This window comes from Brachypodium distachyon, chromosome 1 (genome assembly GCF_000005505.3).
Source record: "Brachypodium distachyon strain Bd21 chromosome 1, Brachypodium_distachyon_v3.0, whole genome shotgun sequence".
NCBI classification, from domain to species: Eukaryota; Viridiplantae; Streptophyta; class Magnoliopsida; order Poales; family Poaceae; genus Brachypodium; species Brachypodium distachyon.
The window spans coordinates 2186268-2210410 of NC_016131.3; the positions used below are offsets into that span (position 1 = coordinate 2186268).

At 47.3% G+C, this 24143-nt stretch overlaps 5 protein-coding genes and 1 long non-coding RNA gene across 10 annotated transcripts; 2 read left to right on the forward strand and 4 right to left on the reverse strand.

Annotated features, from left to right (window-relative positions):
* Positions 1 to 3675: 3675 nt before the first annotated feature.
* LOC104581938 (AT-rich interactive domain-containing protein 1) lies at positions 3676 to 7350 on the reverse strand. Its single transcript, XM_010231127.3, has 3 exons — positions 6863 to 7350; positions 4600 to 5306; positions 3676 to 4092 (listed from the first exon to the last, which is right to left on the reverse strand). Exons 1-3 carry the CDS (start codon positions 7217 to 7219, stop codon positions 4080 to 4082), a joined length of 1077 nt encoding a protein of 358 aa, XP_010229429.1. The 5' UTR covers positions 7220 to 7350; the 3' UTR covers positions 3676 to 4079.
* A 1203-nt stretch (positions 7351 to 8553) lies between these two features.
* Positions 8554 to 9277, forward strand: LOC100828672. The gene has a single exon (XM_003563330.4). The coding sequence runs from the start codon at positions 8763 to 8765 to the stop codon at positions 9090 to 9092; it is 330 nt and encodes a 109-aa protein (XP_003563378.1). The 5' UTR covers positions 8554 to 8762; the 3' UTR covers positions 9093 to 9277.
* Positions 9278 to 9458: 181 nt separating this feature from the next.
* LOC100834050 (GDP-mannose transporter GONST1) lies at positions 9459 to 13089 on the reverse strand. The gene is made up of 10 exons (XM_003559178.4): positions 12712 to 13089; positions 12388 to 12607; positions 12084 to 12273; positions 11754 to 11893; positions 11476 to 11605; positions 11246 to 11344; positions 10881 to 11035; positions 10340 to 10456; positions 10136 to 10233; positions 9459 to 10038 (listed from the first exon to the last, which is right to left on the reverse strand). The coding sequence occupies exons 2-10, from the start codon at positions 12594 to 12596 to the stop codon at positions 9989 to 9991; spliced, it is 1188 nt and encodes a 395-aa protein (XP_003559226.1). The 5' UTR covers positions 12597 to 12607; positions 12712 to 13089; the 3' UTR covers positions 9459 to 9988.
* Positions 13090 to 15978: 2889 nt separating this feature from the next.
* LOC100834355 (L-type lectin-domain containing receptor kinase IX.1) lies at positions 15979 to 18902 on the reverse strand. Its single transcript, XM_024457587.1, has 2 exons — positions 17582 to 18902; positions 15979 to 17102 (listed from the first exon to the last, which is right to left on the reverse strand). Exons 1-2 carry the CDS (start codon positions 18900 to 18902, stop codon positions 16129 to 16131), a joined length of 2295 nt encoding a protein of 764 aa, XP_024313355.1. The 3' UTR covers positions 15979 to 16128.
* Positions 18903 to 21616: 2714 nt separating this feature from the next.
* On the reverse strand, positions 21617 to 23344 carry LOC106865849. 3 transcript variants are annotated; one of them, XR_002961276.1, is made up of 3 exons: positions 23180 to 23320; positions 22153 to 23034; positions 21617 to 22079 (listed from the first exon to the last, which is right to left on the reverse strand). It is a non-coding gene; the product is annotated as an uncharacterized LOC106865849 (long non-coding RNA). The 3 variants fall into 3 exon arrangements; XR_001405243.2 differs by having other exon boundaries at positions 21617 to 23074; positions 23180 to 23344; XR_001405242.2 differs by having other exon boundaries at positions 21617 to 23034; positions 23180 to 23335.
* Positions 21902 to 24125, forward strand: LOC100834657 (calmodulin-binding receptor-like cytoplasmic kinase 2). Of its 3 annotated transcripts, XM_010229170.3 has the most exons (5): positions 21902 to 22439; positions 22563 to 22726; positions 22821 to 22989; positions 23106 to 23488; positions 23589 to 24125. In XM_010229170.3, the coding sequence occupies exons 1-5, from the start codon at positions 21986 to 21988 to the stop codon at positions 23856 to 23858; spliced, it is 1440 nt and encodes a 479-aa protein (XP_010227472.1). In that variant the 5' UTR covers positions 21902 to 21985; the 3' UTR covers positions 23859 to 24125. The 3 variants fall into 3 exon arrangements, with proteins under 3 accessions (XP_010227472.1, XP_014752443.1, XP_014752444.1); XM_014896957.2 differs by having other exon boundaries at positions 23106 to 24125; XM_014896958.2 differs by having other exon boundaries at positions 22566 to 22726; positions 23106 to 24125.
* Positions 24126 to 24143: the final 18 nt, after the last annotated feature.

Genomic DNA, 24143 nt, shown 5'->3' on the forward strand with positions numbered 1-24143 from the left:
GAGGTTGGACTGGATGGAAAAAATCCTATGAAACGTAGTGTTCCTTAGGAAATTTTTCCATGAGATTCAATCCTACAAATCAAACAACTCGTATAGGAAAAAATCCTAAGGATTCAAATCCTCCAAACTTTCTATGTAAATCCTTTGAATCAAAGGGGCCGTAAAGAAATACATATGTTGGAGAAGTGATGTTGTATGTGTGTAAAACTTAAGTCCAAACTAATTGTCTTTAGTAGCAGCGAAAAAACAAATTCAACAATTTTATTGGTGTATTTCTTTTTTTTTTGTCCAAATGCATTTGAAGTTTGCCTTGAAATTTTGCACGTTTTGATCAGATCCAGATTTTCTTAAAACCACTCAGAATATTTTGAACTTTTTCCTCTAATGAACATAGTATGAATATTCTCTTCAGAACAGATGCAATCTTCTATATCTAAGTAGAAGTAACCCAGTACTTGATTTTTCTAAACATGCAAGCATGCCATATTATCACATAATTAATTTGTTCACACATATTTAGTGAAAAACTCATACTTTTGCACATGCATGCATGTTACTTTCATCGAGTTATTCCCACTGAGTGAAAAATGTACAATTTTATTATATGTTTTCAATTTTGAATACTCTTTATGTTAACTGAAAATTTCCGCAACAGCGTGCGGGACATCATCTAGTTTGCCAAGTGCAAAAGGTAAAGGGATTAATTCTAAGGTCCGCAAGAAATCTTTCGTTGTTTTGAAAGCATCTTCACCTTAAATAATGACAGACAGGTCCCAAGTCTTGGCTAATGGTTCATCACCATTCTCTCTGTCCCTCTAGTAGAAAAAAAACCGTAAATCGGGCCCAAGTGTACATGTGGCACCTGACACGTAGGCCCCACATGTCAGCAAGCTCGTCAAATGGTCTAGCTATCAGACGGATTAGGGTTCCATGACAAGTTTTGTTTGAGTGGTGGTGGTTCCCGAAAACAATTACAGCTCGTTTAGCATCCATCTTTGGGCATAAAATTTTAGAATTCATTTCGAATTCATGTAACCAAGTTGTTTGGTTGGCATGGAATTGGCCACATGAATTCAATCTCAAATTCCATAGAATCACATTATAACTAGCCCCAATTTCTTTTTAAAAGTCATCATATCTTTAGGAGTAAATTTCACAGAACCAGAGGTTTTGAGGCAGGCTTCTCAACGAGCACTCACTTTTGCTAATTTGTCCGAATCGTCTCTCATTCTACGAATCCATTTGGTAGACAAACATGATTTTTGAACCCGGAATTCAAATTCAACGAAATGAAATCCTATCAAAAATTGGATTTCATTTGATTTCTACCAAATGAAATGAAACGATGGATGCCAAGCGAGCTATTAGCGATAAGTGTGGTTCCACGAGAAGACGGACACAACATAATGAGTTGTTTTTGAAATTTACTTTTTTATATACACCTTTTAAAATCAAAGGAATGATACGCCTATGGATGGACTGGAAGTTGAACTATACATCTGAAATGCCACAACCTCAGAGCACCGTTTCCATTTTGTATAGCAAATTGCCCAAGTGCATGACCCATCGCGCATTAGGAGATTCTCGAACGGACGAGCACAGGTACGCACGCGCTGCTGAGCGACTGTGATTTGCATGCTCCCAGATGAGGAGCAAAGACGGCTCTGCAAGGTCTACCCTCGCACTGCCAAGACGGCTGCCGTGCCCGTCTCCGATTCTCCCGGCATCAACTTGAGGAAGAGGAAGGCAGCGGCCGGCGACCACCCGGAGGCTCCTGCAACCAGCGTGCGGCCGCGGATTGAAAGTGAAACCTGCTACGTTGACCAGCTGGACGCCGTGGCCAACGAGGACGCCAACATGTACCCGATCACGAGATGGGTGACGTTGGAGCAAGAGGCCGCCGAGGGCGCTCATCTGCCCATGTTCTTGGACTTCGAGCAAGGAAGAACCACCGAATATTGCTTCGGAAACGCCGACCCGGTGCCGGAGACGGAGATCAGGGTCGCCGCTGACTACGGTCTCGTCGTCGATCATCAGCCCTTCGGCTTCTGGGAGAAAATGGAACAAGAGTTCGAGGCCTCGTATATATCCCGTTTCCAACGACGAGGTGGTGGTGGATGGAGGCTCAGGAGGCGATCAGCTGGCCACGCCGCCATGCGCACCCGCAGCGGATCAGCCAGAGGAAGACCCTGCAGGGCTCGTGCAGACCATCTCCGGCGAAGACCAGAACGACGGCTAGTCCTGCCAGTCAGAGGAAGACGCACCACCAGCGAGGACACAGCTTTACGAGCAAGCAGCCGACGAGGTCATCTACGGCTTTTCCTGCCAGGACCCGGGCTTCTCTCCGGAGATGCTGGAGAGGCTCTTGAGCGAGTAGGCTCTCCTTGTAGGCTTGTACGGAGTACTAGCTTAGATCGATGCATGTAACCGTAGTGTCTATGTCTTGCAGCTTCAAACTTTTCATGTTGCTGAAGAGATGTACGTATTAATTGCAACAATTGCAAGTATTGTTTGGGAAACATATATGATATACTTAACTCAGAATATTGTTTACCAAATAGACTGTATCTTAGAAACTAGTTACAAATGCATGCTGTTTAGTTACTTGAAATGAAATCATTTCAAACATTTTTCAGGCAGAGAGCCCGTAAAATCATGTTCCCTTCTCACTGAGAAACACAGGAAAACAGAGTATTTGAACCAACAAACTGCTACTGTATTTCTCAGAGTTAAAATTGTTTCTCGAGTGATCACGGACTTATAACCTCTCGTTCATTATCTGAAACACCGATATTCGAAGCATTATTAGAGAGCCCAATTCATAGGTTCTCTGAAACTTTACACATCATTCATCCTCTACATTATGCTGCAATACAGTACACCCAAATCATCTGAAGTTAGCTATATGTTCTTTTTTCTCTCTGCGGATGAAGTGTTGCGGAGTTTTTTTAGAGAATTCCTTCAGATCTGATGATCCAAATGCATTTTTAGCGGTGCATCCTAAGAAACAATGAACTGGGCCCTGCTGTAGAAAAAATGAACTGGGCCCTGCTGGCCAAGCTACACCGTGTCGAAGAACCCAGGGATCAAAGGAGCCATGGCCCATGGCCCATGTGTGGTCCGTCCCCCCATCACAACCGAAGCATGCGATCGATCTGCAATCCTGAATTGGATTCTCAAAAAGAAAAAATGCAATTCTGAATTGGGTCAATGGTTAATCCCGGACGGCGAAATCGTCGCCCGGGCATCGTCGAGGGCGCCAGAGAACCTCGGCGGCCGGCAGCCGGCGGTGACGCAGCCCTGCGCCGGTCTGCTTCCTTCCATGGCTGGTGACTATCCAACTTCCAATGCTTCCTCTTTTCTTCCTTACTTGGCCCACTTTTCATGGATGATTAATTAGGAACAGCCAGATCCTGGATTTAGCGCTCCAGAACATAGTACGGATAGTTACCTCATCCCGTTCATGTCATTCATCAATCACCATGGAAGAAATTAACACATCATTGTCTCTAATCTGCGTGCCCACAGTAGTGAATAACATACGACTATTTTTTTTTTGAAGCTAGAATAACATACGACTATGTATACCCTAGAGGAGGCGCATCGTATGCAAACGCAAACTCAAGTAAATATAATGATCTCTCAAAAAACGCAATGATAATAGGCACCATGGCAGAAACAAGGGGTAAAAACATTCCAACAGCAACACATGTCTGCAAAATTTTCAATTTCTGGATAGACCAAAAAGAATTCCCTAAACTTTGACCAGCATATCTGGTCAGTTCTATATCTGGACCCTCTATGTATAGATGTATACAACTTTCATTCTCTCTTTCATGCGATGCACATCACAGCAATAAAAAAAATGAAGCAAAATCATGAACATTGGTTTAGATCATGTACTTTTTGGGGGGATCTTTAGAGATCCGTAGACGCAAGGGGTCCAATGTTAGCCTTGACTCCACTCCAAACTATCACAAAGAACCCCTGCGCAACTCATCTATAAACTCTCTGAAGTTACCTACTTCCTCTTCTATGCAAGCAAAAAAATTGGGCCACCCATCCATTTCTGTTGACTTCTACTTCCTGCACCTGTCGAAGGAAACAGTGCTTAATAAATCAGCATGGTAGCAAAGACAATATTCGCCTGGCAAATGAGGATATGGTGGATATTAGATTATTATTTTTTTGCTGGGAGATGGAATATTTCTTGACTTTCGCAGTAAACTATTGTTTGATTTAAGTTCACAACAAGCAAGAATGGCATGCGTAAGCAATTAATGTGCACACGCTGACAGGATTGTGCAAAAACAGAATGAAGTGGTCATATTCTAAAACAGTAAATGGACCATAGTTTATCACCGGCACTAAATGGACCAGGGAATTATATACGTTTGACTTCTGGCACCCCCTGAAATTTTCCCATTGCCGTTTGCAAGGGAGCCATTTATAACTTTGTTGAAATTAGTACATGTATATCACAGATCAGAGGAGGTACAAGCGCTTGTTATTTGGTGACAGCCTGTGTTTGGCGAGTTGTCGCAGGCATATATTGCAGAAAGTAAAAGGATTTTCAGAAGTATCATGCAATGTCAATACCTTTCAGAAGAAGATCTGAAGTTCTTACTCTTCTTTCTAGATTGATGTTCATTGTTGCCATCATCTTGATCACTCTCTTCATCATTTGTATCCACATCTTTGCCCTTTCCAGGCTCTTCCCTGGTCAAGCTTGCCAATCTTCTCGGAAGAAAAACATTGTAGTAATACTTTCCCAAATCCTTTGCTTCCTTTTGTTTGAGCTGCTGTAAGGCAATCTTCATGAATTTCTGATGTTTATTCTGAGGAATCAACTTGTCAACATTAGCAAGTTTCCTTTTGTCTGTTGCTGTCCATAACTCTCCAACTTGCTCACCCATTGCATCAAGACCACAGTTTTTGAAAGCTTCCTCACCCAACTGATCCTTGATAAAACTCCTGGCCTTTTTTACATGAACTCGCACACAGTCATCAGATCCAGGAAGAGAACAGTCACACTTGTCCACCCTTTCTTTCCTCGTCTTCTCTGCCTCATCAGCTGCTGAAATGTCCATGCTTAACGGACAGACAATTGTGCCCATTTTTTGTAAGGTTTTAGCTTTGTAATCATCAGTATATTTCTCAGATGGAGCACCTTTCCACTCAGGGACAGAAGCTTGGTGCGCGACAGGATCTCTTCCAACACGTTTTGCCGGAAAGCTAGACAAGTAGCTGATCTTACATGCTAACCTCCCAGAACTTCTTGAGCCTGATCTGTGAACCTTATATTTCTGGCAAACATGGAAGAGTGAATTAGACATAGGCTTGAGCAAAGGTTTGTTTAGGAAAAATAATCCTAAGAGACCACGTCCATCTACGACACTTGGCTAGCCAACTATATACTATAATCGTGATTGCTATTTTCCTTTACCCACTCCTGATTTCCACGGACTGCTTTGAGATTAGCTGTCGGGCTAATCTAGCCACGTGTCATATGATGCACATGGTCTTTGGGGCTGGAGTGAGAGACCATGTCTCTTACGATTATTTTCCGTTATTTTAATACTCTATGACAGGATAAAAGGAAAGTAGTTTTATGCCTCGGCAAACATTTAATACCTCAAGAAAAGCAAATTGCAAAACAAGTAGTAACAATGTCCAGGTCAAAAAATAAAGGAGTAACAATGTCAAATATTCTTGAGTAGCATATGATTTTTTTTTTATCCCATTCCAAGTAAATTCGCCAACATATTCTACTTCCTGGTTGGGACAAATGGGAGTCTGCAGGTGATTTAGCAAGCTTAAAGCCAATAATCTAATCCAGATGTAATTCTTAAGCATAACCATAAATAAATTCTCGTGACTAGGGCCCATAAGGGGGACATGCCATCACTTGTAAAATCATCAGATGCAACGGCATAAATGGGCAGGGCTACAAAAATGATTCGTCAATTGTATTGCTATCGTCAAAAGGAATGCACGGGCTCGTGACCTGTCAAATATGAACCTCCATGAACGTTTACATATCATGATCTACTATGATGGAACCAAAAAGAGGCATTGCTTGAGATAGAAATTATTAATTTACAAAGATCACAATACAATTTGACATACATTATTACAGTGCCATCAGAAATCTAGACACAAAATGATTCGCCGTACAGACTTTGTGCTCAGTTATGCTTTAATATGGAGTGCGGCCACATTTCGGGCAAATGGAAAAAAATGATTAGCCGTGAAAATGAAGCAAATAGTGAAGCAATAATGCAACAGAACTTGAAAGCAGTGACATCAATTCAGCCTTTCATCTCACTAGTGACCAGTTTACCACAAATCCAATAAACAACATTTAATGATGTAATAGAACAAGATTCCATCATGAAACTAGTGACTCCATCTCCTACTTCAAGCACTACCGAGACAATTCTTGACCGTGCAACTGTACAGAGAAAATCCTAGGACGCGAGAAATATGTGACCAACAAGGGAAAAATGGACGAGCCAATTGCCAACGCAAAACAGCCGCAGATCTTATTTTGGCGAACGCAACAGCCGCAAATCTCGCACAGTTAAACACAACAGACAATTCCGTGTCCTAGCGAGACCAATGCGCGCAATTGATGGCGCAATGCCCACTCTAATCATCACGAACAGCGGTAGATGCAAGATTACCGACAGCCAAGAGGTCAAATCCACCCAGAAACGGCATCATCGGCACCGAACCCCGAGTAAGCCAGTTCCAATCACGCCCCCATTACCCCCAAGGACTCGTCGGCCATCACGCACCAAAACTCCCATTCCACACGCTTCGAGGAGGAACTACTAACTCGCGTCGCTTTGCTGCTCACCTTCTGGTACAGCGAGTCGGCGTCATCGGGCAAGACGACGGAGAGCGCCTGGCGCGCCTCGCAGATCACGTCCCGCATCAGCTCCACGTGGTTGCCGTCGAGCCCCGGCACCGTCGCCGCCTTCTTCGCCGGGGTCCACAGCGCCCCCGCGGCCGCGCGCCGCGCCACCCGCACCGCGCCGTTCACGACCTCTTCCACGTCCTGCCGCGCCGACGCCGACGCCGAGCTCCGCGTGCCGGGCGTCGGCACCGACGCGTCGTCGTCGCCACGCTTATGCTTCGCGCGCCCCCGCGGCGGGGTGGTCGGCGGCGGCGGATACGGACCTCCGTTGCCGGACGGGAGGTCGGATCCGGCCATCGGGGGCTCCGCCTCGGCCTGGCCCCCCCGCCTCCGAGGTGTTCGAGGGAATGCGCTGCGGCGAGGTGTGTTTTTGGCACCTGGGTGCTGCGCTCCGTTTTCTGACGGGGTTTTGTTCTGTTGGTGCACGTTAGAGGCACGCTCCCCTTCTTCTCTTTGCGGTGCCTTTGCTTTTTTTTCTTCCAGATGGGAAATTTTGGTATGTTGGTTTAGAGCAAGAATTTATGTTTGCCAAGAGTAGGTAAAAAGAACGAATTAGCGGTCAGATTGGCAAAATGAAGGTCGAAACAAATACGACTACATTTTGGGGTGGGCAACCCGGGATGAATAACCCTAACCGCCGAGTACCCCGACTCAAACCCAACATCGTCGCTAGAAGCTGCCGCAAGGGCAGTGGCACTGTCCCTAGAAGGTCCTCATCTTCTAAACCCGTCTCATTTTGAAGGCTGAGATTGAAGAAATATACACTGATCATCCGAGTTCTATTTCCATCCTAAGTGTTTGGTTTCGAACCTTCATGACTGTTTCGTCTCCCTCACGTCCCGGACTCCCGGTTGGCCGAGTAACCAACCAGGTGTGCTCCAATCCCCTTCTCGGATGTGTACCCACTGACAATAAGAAAATAACTAATGAATCGTTCCAAAGCATTGGGTTTGTTGTCTTGGATATTCCCTCGCGGTGGAAGGGAATGATGGACCACCGACGGCGAAAAAAGAGCATGTGGGGGTTGGAAAAGCTCGTGGTGGTTTCCTTGATGGTCAACGGCACGTCGACTTAACTCGTTGCGGGCCTGTGTATAGTGTATAGATGCATTCAAATTTAGTCAAAGTTGATACATGCTTGTTGGACGGAGGGAGTAAAATAGCTAGAGATTAGAAATCTGTTTCTGTGAAACAAATTCTCCCTCCGATCCATATTAATTGTCGAAATATTATTCATACATTTATGTTTGAACAAATTTGAGTCAATTAATATGGATCGAAGGGAGTACTACACCTAGAGAAAAAAATCCTAAATTAAAATCCTGTAAAAAATCCTAAGAGTTTTTTTTTAGAAACAAAAAAAAGTCTTGAGACTTAAAATCTTGTAAAAATTCCTCTGGAAATTCTGCTAACGGAACGAGCCCAATCCGAATGAGCCTGAAGAGATGACAACTGAAATTGGACCCGTTTCATGGGCCGGACTTGTCCATCCTGCAGGCAGGCTGATTTTCACTCAGCATACGGGCCCGCTCCGAAGCCCGGCAGGTAATTAAAGGGCCCCAAAACTGAAGAAGAACCCCTCCCAAAAATATCACCGTTTCCAGACCTTGCCAGCAGGGGAAAATGGGATCGGCCGGTCGTCCAGACTCCAGAGCGAAGACGAGGCAAAGCAGCCACCAATGAGGCGGATAAGCCGCTTGTGGCCACCACCCGCCCCGCCTCCCACAGCCTCCTACTTCAAAGCTCTACGTACTCCACTACCCTGAGCTCTATACTGCCAAGAGGAGACTCGATCGATCAATCGAGAGAAAGAGGAAAATAGCTAGCTAGCAGCGGCGATCATGGCGTCCGTGGGGTTCGGCACGAGCATGGCCGTGGCGCCGGTGGCGGCGGCGGGGATGGGAAGCGGGCGGAGGCTTCGGAGGACGCAGGTGGTGGCGGCGACGAGGGGCCAGGCGGCGCCGAAGAAGCAGGAGAAGGGGATCCTGGACTTCATCGTGGGCGCCATCGTCAAGGACGAGCAGCTGCTCATCGAGACCGACCCGCTCCTCAACAAGGTCGACACCCCCGCGCCTTCCCCCGCCTCCGGCACCGTCTCCAAGAAGAAGCCGGCCGCCGATGACGGCGGCGGCGGGTTCAGCCTCGGCGGCCTCTTCGCCAAGAAAGGATGAAGACATGTATGCTTGCTTATCAATTATCATCATCATGGTCATAGCTTGATGTAATTCTTGAGGCATCGCAAAGATTGCATATATGTACATTTGGTGTGACTCAAGTGACTTTTTTTGGCTGTGATAATGTCCTTCTACTTATTGTTTCACTTACATGACATCACAGAGCACTTGTTGCCTTTTTCTTTCTTCCTTTCTCTTCAGCTCAATTTGGCTTACACTACTAATGTTATAAGCATGATTGCCTATACCACACAATAGATTTTGCGGTATTTTGAGCTTTTACAATCTTATATACCATCTCGATACTAATCGTATGTCATAAGTTCATGGCCCATTCATCCAGATCTTAGAACATGATCACAATAACACCGAAACAAAACTTTTTTTTAGGAGGAATGCTTCGGCCTCTGTATCGATTGATGCACACATCCAAAACAATACTAATACTAGTACTACCTGAGGTCTCAAAACTGAAAATCTTTGTTACTGCAATCACAGATTCTGAGCATGAGTATATATCTTGATTCTAGTCAAAGATTGTTTGGCTCTGACAATCCAGTTTATCCACTTCGGAACTATAAATCTTGGACAAATAGGGAAAGCTCTTGCAATAGAACAACAACCCAATAACAACGTGTTGGTATCAGTCAAAAAGAAGTGTTGGCATCAGCCAAATCTTTTCTCTTATTTTTTTTGTATGATTGTTCTGTTCGATTTCTTGAGCAGAGATTATGTGCTGGTGGCTTGTCTTGCAGAGTGCCTCCTGCCCTGCCACAGCTGTTGAAACAAAACTGAGAAAGAATACACATAACTCTGATGATATCTCTGTACAGTTGATAGGTAGCCTTGCCGTGAGACATTTTCATGTTACAGTCACGCTAGGATGATACACACTAGGATTTGGACATTTTCGCCTTTGCGAAGAATATCCCAGCGAAAAGACCTGTTGATGTTTCAGAACAAGTACAAAATTCAGTTACACTCATAGGGTAGCAGGGTGACATGGAGCATAATCACCAGTGATGGGACAAGATACTCACCAAAAACTATGCTGAATAAATTCTCCACACTCACAGGGACTTTGAATAGCAAGATACCGGCAACGGAAATGGGTATCTTGTTTAGTGAGCCAACAAGGCTGAATGGAGAAAAACAATTATCAGCATATCTTTTGGCATGTAACATTTCTACGGGCATCTCGAAGGAATTAGTTGTATCATCTCGCACGTTAATTGTTTACTCACCTGTAAGTTGTCGGACTAGTTTCCTGTAAAAACCACACGGACGAAAAGCTGATCGCCAGACCAAGCAATCCACTAGCCGTCGCAAAAAACCAGAACATAGGCTCTCTAATAACTTCACTGCAGACAGCATTTGAAAACATGTATAAGTGCAACTGGAGAAAAACTCAGACATGAATTCTACCTTTGAAGCAGCCATTAAAGGTTAATGCAAAATTGTAAAGGCAGAACTCCCGACATTCTTTCAAAAAAAAGGAACTATAGTGGGACAAAATTGACGAACTAGCCGTGCACCTGACCACATATTAAAGTTGATTACAGAGACAGCTTATTTTGCAAGCAAACTTAGGATACCTAAACAAGTTAATTTGAAAGTGAAGAATGAAGTTTTCGCCTTTGCAAAATGTTGGCGTAAATAACTTGCATAAATGGTACAATAAATGCATAAAAAGTTTACAACATATTTGAAAGTGGAGAAGAGTAAAATGGAGTTTATATTGCTTGCAGATATATGGTTAGATAGGGAGTAATATTGGGTTCTTACGCTTGATAGACATATTCCCACTCACTGAAGACAATAATCAAAATGACCGCGAAAGGAATGGAGAGCGCATTGTTAAGTAACACCATAGATACTTCATTGAGGGAACCAGATTTTGTTGACTGTTTGGCTGTATCCATCAGGCGCCTCAGTGTAAGCTGTTATAAGAAAGCATATATCAGTTCGGTGTTTCCTATGGCTTTTAGTCAAGTTGATCTAATATGGATTGATAAAACTACTTAGTTTCAGGGCTTCAAATGCCTCACAAGAAATCTTTTACCCAGAAGTTAAGTTGATCGATCAATTATTAAGAGCCTTACAACATAGTCTATAATGTGTGTGACACTATGAGCACAAAATAAACTAACCGAGTAGGCTGCTGTTAGAAAACAATTCAAAATCTGCCATGTGTAACCAACTAGATGGAAAGAAAGATCTGTCATCCCCCCACATACAGCCGATACAATCTGTAAAAGCAACAAAGAAAAAGTATTGTGGTCAGCAACCATGTTGTCCTGTTGTTAATACAGAAAAATAATTAAGTCACTAATAATCATTGGAAGTAAAGTGAAGGAGATGCCAAACAGAAGGAACTTACCATCATTAATAAGGCAGCCCAAACCTGTTTGTTCTGACCCTTTTTGAAAACGTATATTTCCCCCATAGCTGTTAAAATATTTGTCATGTTCTTTAATATCGTAACCATGGCAACATTTATGTACTTCAAACTGAAATATGATACAAGGGGGGAAACCAAGTTAGCTCAATAGTATTCCAAGAAAAAATTTGGCTACGAATTACACATTTAGAACTTGAGACCAGAGTAGCTAGGGTAATCAACTGGTCATGATATAAATTGTGTGAAGCAGGAAGTACCTGTACATTCCAGTTACTAGCATTCCAATAAAAATAATATTCACTGGTATCCAGACTTTAATCAACTTCCACGTCAGTTCTTCTGTTGAAATCACACTGAAGAGCTCAAGTGCCAGAAGAATGACCACGGATATAAGATTCTGAACCAAAGGAGTCACGAATGATCAGCTCAATTATAAATTGATAATAATCTGTCAATGCAAGCATTACATATTTACATCCCATGTGCATGCACATGTGTGAGCATGTGCAGTTACTTCAAAATGGTTCATTTATATTTACATCAAATAAAAAAATGGTTTGACTAAGGTATACTAACAAATTTATTACCTGGTATAGCATTAGTGATATGCCAGCATTGAAGTTGTAGCTGGAGAGAACCACCTTGTTGAGCAAAATCATGCTGCAAGAAGCTATGCAGTAGGAAATTCCAGAGAGCAGAGGCCCAGTTCTATTTCCCCACTTGCTTTGCTGCTGCTGGATTAAGGTGTCGAAAACATCGGACGTCTTCCTCGATATCCTGGACAACACACAAAGCAATCAGTCAGTCGATTCCTCCATCCATGAACCATGAAGATGGCAAGCGAGACAAATTAACCGAGTGACACTACTACTACTATTACTAGCGCATTACTTGTTAGATGCCGCCTTCCTGGCGACGCGGGCAGCGACTCTGATGATGGAGTTGTTCTTCTGCTTGAGGAAGCCGTGGATGATCTTGTACACAGAGGCGTCGCCGTCCTTGATGGAGACCGCGGCGACGCTGGTGTTGGGGGACTTGGCCTCTTCGATGTCATTGTTGTACTCTACCAAGGAGCCGGTGGGGCTGTGGTCCAGTGACATGGAACCCGGACCTGCGTTCCCAGACCATGCAGACCAGCATCACACAATGAAACCATGAATAATTGAATGCCATCAAAGTATCAAACTGAAGTTGAAGTGCTGGTGGCGTTGTTACCTGGAACTGGAAGTAAACCTCGGCGGCGGCCAGGAAAGGATTGCAGAGTGCAGTCCTGAAGGAGGAGGTGGTGGTGCTGGGGGGAGGCGAAGGCGGAAGGGGAATGCTAAAAGGGAGGTGGGAGATGCCTTTGGACGGCATGAAGGGGCTTGGAGAGGACGCAAAGGGGAAGAAGGGTTTGATGGCAGTGGAGGTGCGGGTCAACGCGGGCGCGGCCTCGGGGCGCGGAGGGGGAGGGGGAGGGAGAGGGATAGCCGGCGTGCGGCGGAAGGGACCGAGGTCGCGGGCCGGCGGGGGAGCCGAGGAGCTCGGTGGCGCGACGCGTGCGGCGGAGCCCATATTCGCGGCGCGTGTGTGGACTGTGGAAGGAGGGAGGAAGACGATTGTTGGAGTCAAACTCAAGGCATTCGCCCAAAAGAAAGGTTTGACATTAGTGGCACTCAGGTCATCTTACGTTTTGTTGACCCGGAATTCGAAATTCTCCACCTGTGAATTCATAAATTTAAACTCAGATGCTACCTTTATAAACATACCGTAACAATTCACGGGTAGCTTGCTACTCATCCTTGTCAAGGTTTTATCATGATTTTGCGCTGTATACTTCCTTGTCAAGGTTTATACTTTCGTCCATTAGAAAATGAAAATGGTCTTTGGCGACATTTACTAGACAATTTACTTAAAAAAAGGTTTTTGCTATAATACATATTTCTTCATTCCGGCTTTTTGAAATGATTATGGTCCGATGCTTCATCTTTGTTTTGCTTGTATGCCTCCCTTGTCCGAGGTTCCATTTCCGTCCGGTAGAAAATGGAACTGATGTCGGCCACATTTACTAAACAATGTACTACGGAGTACTTTGTTTTTGAAGAGTTACCAAACAATGTACTTAAGTGCACCGAGTATGTGGAGTTACCATGCTAAACCTATCGTGGAGTATGGCTTATAATGTTTCGATAAAATGAGTAAATGTAACAAGAGGCCCAATGGCCCATTAGTAATACGAGGCCATGGCTCATGGGCTCATGTTAGCGAACACAGATACAGGGCCCAATGGCTACTTCACCATGTCTGTCTTGCTGTGCTCCTGGCGACGAGGGTGAAGCGGCAGGCGGCGGCGGGGGTCGGCAGCAACCAGTGGCAGCGAGGCGCTAGGACAGCCAGTTGTGGGTACTCGGGAGCGGTAGAAGCAGGCGACGGAGGCGCGGGGAAATCCACGGCGGTGCCTGGCTCGAGATCGAAGGAGGAGTTGCACCGGTGGTTGCCTTTAGGGGTGAGTGATTTCAATTTTGTGATGTTTCTATGCAAGACAGTGCACTAGATCGTTCCTTGCTAGGTGCTTTATAGATGTGGCAAGTTCTGTGCGAGATTGTACTATAGCATATTTGGGTTAGTGCGACAGGGGTTCGAACATTGGAGCATTTTAGTTTAACTTTGTGCCCCTGTTAGTCAAATTTTGCCCACATTTACTGCTTTGTTTCGATTGGATTGCTGAGTTTGGGCATGGGAGAGTGGGATTGCCCAAACTTGTTGGTTTCAGTTCGCAATCGTTTGCATAAAATTTTCCTAAGCTCGAATATTGTCCCAATTTGTTGGTTCCAACTTTCAGTTGTCGAGCTTGTTGGCTTCTGATCTGGACAGGAAGTGTTAGGTTCTTTGGTATATCATCTTTCCTTTTGCTGTCCTGGTTGAGTAATTTTAAGTTCTTACTGGATAATCGTGTTTATCAAATGGATCGATGAGCTGATTCAGGGTGGCAACTTGCAAGTAAAGTACTCCGTCCGTTTCATAATTCTTGTCTCAAATTTGCCCAAATATGAATGATCTATTCCTAAAAAGCGTCTAGATACATGTAATATTTCGACAAGAATTATGGAACGGAGGAAGTATCATACAATATCACTGTTAGAGTAATGCTTTTCATGTTGTAATAAAATTTGCATTCCTATCGCAGTAGATTTTTAGTTAGTATGTGATTCAAATGTAATTGTCTCCCCCTGACCTCTGTTTGCTGTTTGTCAACCATGGTTGTCAAAGCGTCGCGTAGGCGTCGAAGCACCCAGCGACGTCAAGGCGTTGTTCTCGCCTTAGAATTCGAACTAAAGCGTCCTGGGGCGTCGCCTAGGCGTTGAAATCGTCGCCTCCCTCGTTTATGGACGCTCTCGACAGAAGGTCAGCAGGAAAAAGAAATCGACGGGGGAAACTGAAATCGGCGGGAGAGGAAGAGAAATTGGAGGGAAAACAGAGTCGGGAGAGAGAGGGGGAGAGATCTCAGAGGGGAACACACCAGTAATTCCGATCGAGGGGAAAAGAGAGAGAGAGGAGCTCTCTCCTCTCAGCCGCCATGAAGCTTCCCGCCAGATCCCATCCTCCTCCGCCGGCCTCTCCCTCTCTGGCATGGGCGGATTTACCGTGCAGGCACCTAGGGCACGTGCCCGGTCTTCGTGCTGCTGCCTGCCGGAGCTCCGACGGCCTCTCGCAGCAGATCCCTGGCCCTGGAGCCGCGTTTGCGTTTGAAGACGTAGGAGTCTGACCCCGTTTCTGGCGATATGCCTCGTCTTCGATGGATCTGCTCGATTCCCAGCCTTTCTGGGCCTTCCTTCGGCAGTTGGCCTTGGGCCTGATCAGTTGTGCCCTAGTGCTTTGCAAAAAATTACTAAAGCGTCACCTCGCTTTGCGCTTTGAGCGCCTAGGCGTTGAGGCGCCCCCTCAACGCCTTAAACCGCATGGACGCTTTGAAAACCATGTTATCAACAGTTGTGAGGTGATGGCCATTCCAGTCTACTATGAGGGGATGGACTGATGCAGTACTGACCAAAGTGTCAACAGAACATGATGTAAGCACTGAGAAATAACTTGCACTAGCACTGCTATAGGAATTAAGTTTTTGTTCTGACATTTTATCTATCGGCTTAATATTTCTGTTCGGTTAGCTTGATAGTGCTATCAATTCTACAACATAAATCTGACCTGAAGCAATTGCATCATGTTGACAGCACAAATTTGACATGTAGTTGATCTTAAATATTTGTGCTTGTCCTGTTCGTGCTCCCTGACTTTACATCCTCCAAATTGAAGCATTTCACCTTATTTGGTTATGCAAATCATACACGGTGAAGTTTTTCAGTCAATCACGCCAAACAGACCTGAATTTAGATAGATAGATGGAAAAAAAATTCCATCCGCCCGCAAACTTGCGGCCGCACTCCATTTAAAATGCAGAAACGGAGCAGTAAGTTCTTACAAGAAGTAAATGACTTGAAATAAAAGCTACTCTAGGAGTTGTAAACTGCGGAAAATAGAAAGGCCACACGTGGCCAGATAGATAGAATTTAATTTGCCGGAACAATCTGCCGCCAGTAATTCGATGCACCATGACCATATGCTGTCCGGCTAGAATCGAGAGCAGAGACGAGGTTGTTATCTTCTTCTCCTCGGAATCTCCCCCGGCAGGAGAGAACTGGTCGCTGTGGCATACACTGAGTGCTCTAGTTCAAACGAGGCATGTCCTACTGCGGCGGGTGCTGGCGCAGTCGGCGGCATCCCCAACGTCTGCAGCTCGTCCATGCTTACTCTACTCCTGCTGTCCGGATTAGTCGTCGCCATCGCTGTGCTTGTGCTATCATCACCTGTGTTGGCATCCCATTCCGGCGGCGGCCACACAAATCTTGGCTTCTGGGATGGCACCTCCGGGGGCGGGGCCGACTTGGCGATGACCTGCACCACGTCAGGCATTGATGGCCGGTCCGATGGGTTCGGGTTGCTGCATGCCAATCCCAGGAGCAGTAGCCGTTCTGTGTCTTCGCCAAGACCGGCCAGCTGCTCGTCGCTGTCATTGTCCTCGGAAGAAGCAGCTAGCAGCACAGTATCCACACACTCTCCCAGCCTCCCCTCGCGATGGAGCCGCCACACCCGGTCCGTGATATGGACATCGTCCTCATCGACCACCAGATCAGCTGCCAGAAGCGCCCGCTTGCCTGTGACGACCTCCAGGATGAGCACCCCAAGCGCGTAGATGTCGGTCTGCCGCGTCGCCTTGCCGCAATACGCGTACTCTGGCGCGATGTAGCCCCACGTGCCACCGACGCCGGTGGCAGAGTTCCTGTCGACGGCCACGGTGCAGGCCAGCCCGAAGTCACCGAGGCGGGCGCAGAAGGACGAGTCGAGCATGATGTTGCTCGCCTTGATGTCGCGGTGAAGCACAACGGGCTCGTACTCGTGGTGAACGTAGTGCAGGCCGGTGGCTATGCCCCTCACGATCTCGTACCGGGTGGCCCATCGCCGGATGGCTGCGTTGGCGCTGCCGGCAGCTCTGGGGAAGAGGTGTTGGTCCAAGCTGCCGTTGGTCATGAACTCGAAAACAAGCAGCGGCTCTCCTTTGTGGTAAGACCACCCTGAAATTTGTTGCATGCACTATTTCTCAGTACAAATTCCATTTACGATGCTCGTTAGACTTGCAAGACGACGAACTATTATATTGGTGTTAGACCGTACTTATTGAAGTTAAAGACCATATACCGTGATTATTACGGTACTTTTTGGTCAACCTGTAAGAAGTTTGATTTAAGACCAACCTAAAACATCTTATATTTAGGAACATATTTAAGGTAGTACTAATTCATATGTTGTTCAGAAATATTGTCTAGCTACGTTGCGTGATTTTTAAAATATACCAGTCATGTTCTAAACATATCATCATGCCATCACCATTTTCACTTTGCTCCATGCATGTATAACTATAACTAGTACAGTAGTACTGCAGAATATAAATTGCACTTCGATTTTAGGCGTTAGTCAAGCGCAGGACGGGCGGGTGACATTTGGAAATTCGAATGGGGCAGATAATTAGCAAAAGCGCATCAGATTAACATACCGACGAGGGGGACGATGTTCTTGTGGCGCAGCCGGTTGATGATGCTGACCTCGGCGAGGAAGTCATCATAGCAGCGGTTCTGCTCGCCCCGCCGTGTGAACCTCTTGACAGCCACCTCCATGGGTTGCCCTGTCTTGGATGCGGCGGCGGGGAGTGTGCATCTGTAGACTGCGCCGAAGCCACCTGCCCCAAGCTTCATGTCGTCGTGGAAATTGCGGGTGGCCTTTTTGATGTCGGCGAATTCAACCTGGATCGGCACCCCCGGGAGGCGCTCCATGGACCTCGCCAGCTTTTCCAGCTCCTTCCGCCTTTGCCGGTACTTGGAGTTCAAGTAGTATGCGATGGCGGCTGCCAGCGCGGCCGTGGCGGCTGCGGACCCAAGGACTGAGGATAGTATAGTCACTTTCCTGGACAGGGAGCCTCGGTTGTTGTCGTAGGCACGGGGTATGTAGTACAGAATTGTGGCACGAAATCCTCCGGCGCCCATGTGGAGCTTCTGCGCCACCGTGGAAAGGAGGCCGAAGTAGACGTTCTGGGAGACGACAGTGCTGATGTTGAGGTGCACCTCGGCTATGGCGTTGTCAGGCTGGGGATCTTCCGCTACGCCCATGTACACCGACAGGCGGCGCTCGAAATGGTTGTATTTGATGCACACGGTGTACAACATGGAAAGGTAGTTTTCGTCAGAGCTAGAGGCGAAGCTGATATCGACAGCCATGATACCATCGGACGACCTTGGCCTGGCGTGGTTAGCCAGCACACCGATATTGACGGAGACCTCGCCGTTGATGGCGCTCGAGCTCTGGTATAAGTCTTCTTTTGAGAAGTCGAGCGGGCCAACCATGTTGGCCCTGGCCACCAGTTGCTTCGCCAGTGAGCCGTTTGACCCGTGCTGATGCGCCTCAAGATCCTCTAGAGCCTCGGCGGGGAGGATGAGGAAAGTGATACCGCTTTGGTTCTGGTTCCACAGCGGCTGGTAGACGATGGTGATGACGAAAGACGCCGCCTCCGCTCCGGGGGAGTTGCGATGGTTCAATAGTGCCACCGATCCGTCGATTGTAGACAATACCCAGGTGTGGTTCTTGTTCTTCGCGTCCGAGTCAGACAGGTCGCGGAGGAGGTTGGAGCCAACCGTCCGTACGAGCCCGGAGTCTTGGTCGATCAGATGGTATTGTAAACCGAGATCACCCATGTCAGCCCAGCGATCTTGCTGGTCGGAGTCGGGGCATTTGCACGGCTCCGCCTTCGCTTGGGACATCAAGAACACCAGCAGGAGAATGCTGCAGAGACAATGGGTAGTATGCTTGAGCTGGATGGCCATTGTTTCGTTCCCCCGCTTAACTGGCCAGGAACCTAGGTAGATCTGTCAATCGACCTCAGTCCCCGGGCATCCTTAATACTCCGAGTAGAGGACTAAATAACGATCGAAAGAGCTTTTTTTTTTTTAGAATAAAAGGAACCAGGCTCCCGATTTCATTAGTGAACGGTCGAAAGAGCAGGCAGTAGTTGTTAGCTCCTTGTTTTTTTTTCTTTCCCCGAGCAACGGAGCTCACCGACTCGCTCCCAGCAGCTAAAAACTTACTCCCTCCCCTCCGATACTAAATTGTTGTCGAAATATTACATGTATCTAAATGTTTTTTAAAAATAGATACATTCATATTTGGACAAATTTAAGTCAAGAATTTAGATTCAGATGGAGTAAGTATAAAACAGATATCCAGCATATACCGCGGCCTTAGAAAGAGAACTGTGCTATTTGGCTGCATGCATGCAACTACATGCATGATGCGCCATCCAGACGAGGCCCTCAAACCATCAAAGATTCTCTTTATTTCGAAAATTGAAAATGTCCCATAGCTCAAATGTTTAGCCGAATTATAATCTGTTCCGTCACGATGAGAGCTGCAAAACATTTTTTTTTCAAATTGAATATGTTGTTTTTTACAGTATTATTTTATGGTGTTTTATATACGCGCTAGTACAGGGAGGAAACGGACAAGTATTTTTGGCTCCGGGTTACAGCAAACGACGTAGAATGCATCGACTCTAAGTTGGCATGCACATGCAGCACGTTACAAGTGCAGTCCGAGGAAGGCTGCTCTTTAAAAATTTGCACGCATCGGCCTTATTAAAACAGACGGGCCAATAAGCCCATCGTAACACGGCCTTGCCTCGTCGAAAGACAACAGAAAGAAAGTCTATGCAAGCGAGACTAAAATGGTGGGTGAAGACAGTGGCGATGTAAGTTGGACAGTACTCCCTCCGATCCATATTAATTGTCTCAAATTTATCTAAATATGGATGTATCTATGTCTAAAAAGCGTCTAGATACACGTAATATTTCGACAATTAATATGGATCGGAGTGAGCAGTTGAGATACATCTCACATACACGACACACTGCATTAGATTCTCTCTCAAAAAATGTTTTGCTAAAGATGCTTTGCGGAGTATATATATAAATGGTGCAAGTTGCTGCACTCTCCGAGTAACCGAGCAAGATAAGAAGCATCACCCGCTTGATGCCACGGTCGATTTAACCAACGCCGTCGGCATTGCTCCGGAAGTCCGGATGGCCACCATCCTAACATTTGTGGTCAGAGTCGTCAAGTACGGCGAGAGAATGTGGGCTGGGCACTCAGCCACTCGGGTGTGTCTGTAGTGTCGGGAGCAGCACATCAGGCAACGAACTACCGGTCTTTTGACAGCAGTCTAGCTCTACGGCCCGGCCTTCTCCGGGTCGCCACCGGGACACGGAGGGCTTCCTTCTGACTTCTGAGAGCTCACTTGCTGGTTGCTGCTGGAATTTGACAGGGATTTCATAAATTGGCCTTTACCTTATGTAGCTGCCAGGCCCTTTTCCTTCTGGCCCAGTAGTAGATGTGCTATGGCCTCACGGGTTTGGACTTTGGAGTACGGCCCAGGCCACGATACGGCCATACGGGGATGCATCATGACTGCCATGAACTGCCGAGGAGAGGATCTGAGCTTGGTGCTAGGCTCTGAGTATTGCATTAGCGCATGCGCGTGTACGGCAGACAAAGACTGCATGTCTTGACCAATCTGCACACACCCGACCATGACCATTTGAGTTTCACAATGGATATCGAATGGCTTACGTTGCGTCCCGGGGGGAGACAGGCAATGATTTTAGGATGATTTTATTACCCTGGTTTGTTCATGAACCCTGGTTACGTTGCGTCAGTTCTTTCTCTGCATGTATTTTAGAAAGAAAAAAAATCATTGTGTGCTTGGGCTGTATCCATGTCTAGTTAGTATCTTGTGTGCTTGGGCTAATTGTATTACCCTGATTTGTTCCATCATGTGATTCTCCCTCGCTAATTCAAGCTGGCACATGCTTTTGACCTGTCGGTTGTTTGTGGAAAATTTGCCCGCGTGTCTTTTAAGCAGATTTCGGCCAGCGACAAATGACAATGTTTTTTTTATTGCAGGGGACAAATGACAATGTTGGTTCTGTCACCAAAGCAATGAGCAATGAAATCTTCCATTTCATAAAATCTAATTTAACGCTCTAGCTTGAGGCGACCGGCTATTTTTTAGAATAACCCTGGAAACCCGTCTATGGTTACGGAGAAACCACGAGCCAAATCTGATGGTGACATAACTTAGAAACGGCCCCAAGGACTGGCGGCCGTCGAAGAGAAAACGCTTGTCCGGCTGAGCCTTTTGGTCTCGTGTCTGATATCATGATTTCCTTTTTTTAAATCAGGCTCTTAAGTTGGGCGTCTGAATTATACCCTCTGGCAGTTGCCCTTTGTCCATTTCAGTACTGACATATGGAGTGTTTTCATTTGAAACCAAATTAGATACTAGCACATACTGCCTTGCCAAAGGCTGCTGCAGTGCTGCTACTTGCTTGGCATATCGTACTACGTGAAGAACCAACGTACGAAAAGTTAAACCCATTCATCCTTGTTTTAAGCGCGCTACATATATTCTTGTACAACAAACCAGGGACAAATTTCACTACCATATATTCATTACCCAACAATTGATCATTAAAACCCAACAAACTGCTTCCCAAACCACACAAATAGACCAAAAATCCACCATGACCAAGTCCCTAGCTCTGCCTTTAAACACAAACCGAAAACAGTGACAGGTAGTCAGGCATAAACATTCCACGAGCAACAACAAAACAAAACAAAACATTCCACGAACAAGACGAAATCAATATTCCACCAAGAAATCACCAAGATATATTATCTCGCTACTCTCCTTGAGGTCAAACAAATCAGCAAATGGTGCAGAATCCACGCAGCGGCAGCAGCCTGCACGCGTAGCAGCACAGGCCCTCCCTCCAAGCAAGCAGGCCCCGTTGACCCGGCAACCTCCGGCGAGCCGCCGTTGACCACCATCGATCTCATCCCTAATCCCCATGGCATGATCCGTGGAACACCAACAACAGCAGCACAAGCAGTAGCAAAGCAGATCAACCAAGCTTCTCCTCCTCTGTTCCTTCCCGCCATGGAATTGCCTGCAGCCAAGAGGCAGCCCAGCATCAGCATCACCGGCAGCAGCCTAAGCGGGTACAGCAAGGCCTCTTCTACCTCCTATGGTGACGGGTACCCTGCCTACCGGCGCCAGGCCTCCTCGTACAGCGCGCCGGCTTCGCAGATGAGCCGGAGCTCGACGACTCGCAGCAGCAGCTCGTCCTTCAGGGTCGCCGCGCGGGGCGTCGCCGGCGTGTTCAGCGGTTGCTTCGTGCCCCGGGTCAGGAAAGCCAAGGCCGATGAAGAACGGGAGACTTCTCTTTCCCACGGGAGCAGAAGCAAATCGGGCAATTCTCACTCTCAGGGCAGCAGGAGTGCAGGCTACCATGTCTCCACAGATTCAGGTATCTATCACCAGGACTCCACGCACACCTCTGTCTGAAACTCCGAATCATTTATCTCCGGCAAGGCAATTTTGCCAATACGAGCATGAGAAATCCTTACAAAAATCCGAGTATTGGTTGCAGCAGGAAGAGGCAGGGACAGTTCAGAAGTACTCACCGTTGCGGACATCTCCAACGCGACCTCGAACTTCAGCGAGAAGAACTTGGTGAGGCAGGGAGGTTCCGGCAGCGTCTACAGAGGCACGCTCAAGGACGGGTCACAAATCGCCGTCAAACGTGCCAGAAAGGTCACGAATGACTTGTTAATTGTTCATGGAGCCTGATGGACTGGACTACCGGAGTACTGCGTACTGATCAGCTGCTGTTCATTGTTTGTTGCAGTTAGGCGGCGGCCGGAATCTGTCTACTGAACTTGGCAGGGACCTCGGAACGCTCCAGAAGATGGAGCACCCGAACCTCGTGAGGTTCCTCGGATCAGTCGAGCAGAAGGACGAGACGCTGATGGTCTTCGAGCATGTCGACAATGGCTCGTTGAGGGAACACTTGGACGGTGCGTGTTAATCTGAACTGATCATCGTTCAGTTCATTGCAGTCCCTGAATTTTTTGGATTCAGATAAACTAAACTAATCCTGATCTGTGGAAATAAACACGATGAATTGATGCAGAGTCTCGGGGAACCGGATTGGAGCTGGCGCAGCGGCTCAACGTGGCCATCGACGTGGCTCACGCCATCACGTACCTTCACGAGCACGCGGGGCGGGCGGTGATCCACCGGGACATCCGGTCGTCGAACGTGCTGCTGACGGGGGCGCTGGCGGCGAAGGTGGCCGGCGGGTTAGGGTTCGGGCTCGCGGCGGCGGACGGCGGCGGCGAGGGCTTGGACCGGGCCGCGGCCGGGTACGTGGACCCGGAGGAGCTCCTGGGGGCGGCCCAGCCCACGGACAAGAGCGACGTCTACTCCTTGGGCGTCCTCCTCGTGGAGCTCGTCACCGGCCGCGCCCCCATCGAGCGCCGCCGCAACCTCGACCCCCGCGACACCACCAAATGGGTAAGAGATCTAATCGGTGGCGCTCGATTCCTGATTTTGCTGTGGAGGATGGACGATTGTGTTACAGCGGCTGGATACTTGGATGCGATGTTGGGTGCAGGCGTTGCAGAAGTACAGGGGAGGGGACGCGGTGGTGGCCATGGACCCGAGGATGAGGCGGAGCCCGGCGTCGGTGGCGGCGGTGGAGAGGATGCTGGCGCTGGCGGAGCGGTGCGTGGCGCCGGCGAGGAGGGAGCGGCCGCCGATGCGGCAGTGCAGGGAGACCCTGTGGACCGTGCGGAGGGAGTTCCACCGGAGGCAGGAGGAGCCGCCGCGGCAGGAAGCACCGGCCGCCGACGGACACAGGAACTCCGAGTGGGTGAGCCGATGATATATGCCCGCGGCGCGGCCTCAAGTAAAGGCAACTCGTGAAGAGAGCCAGTAGTCTCTGAAAGTTACTGTAAATTTTGACTAGCGAAAGGCAGGTAGTACATATTTAGACAGATTGGTGGACATCTCTAAGCACAGAAAAGAAAAGCTTGTAAAGTGAGAATTTATCTTGGGCAAAGGAAACGATCGTTGCGATATGCATTGCGACGGATTTTGTTTCGTTGAAACAGATGGCGGTATTGCTGCAATAGTTTAGATCTTATATTGCCACAAGTTTATCTGGTTG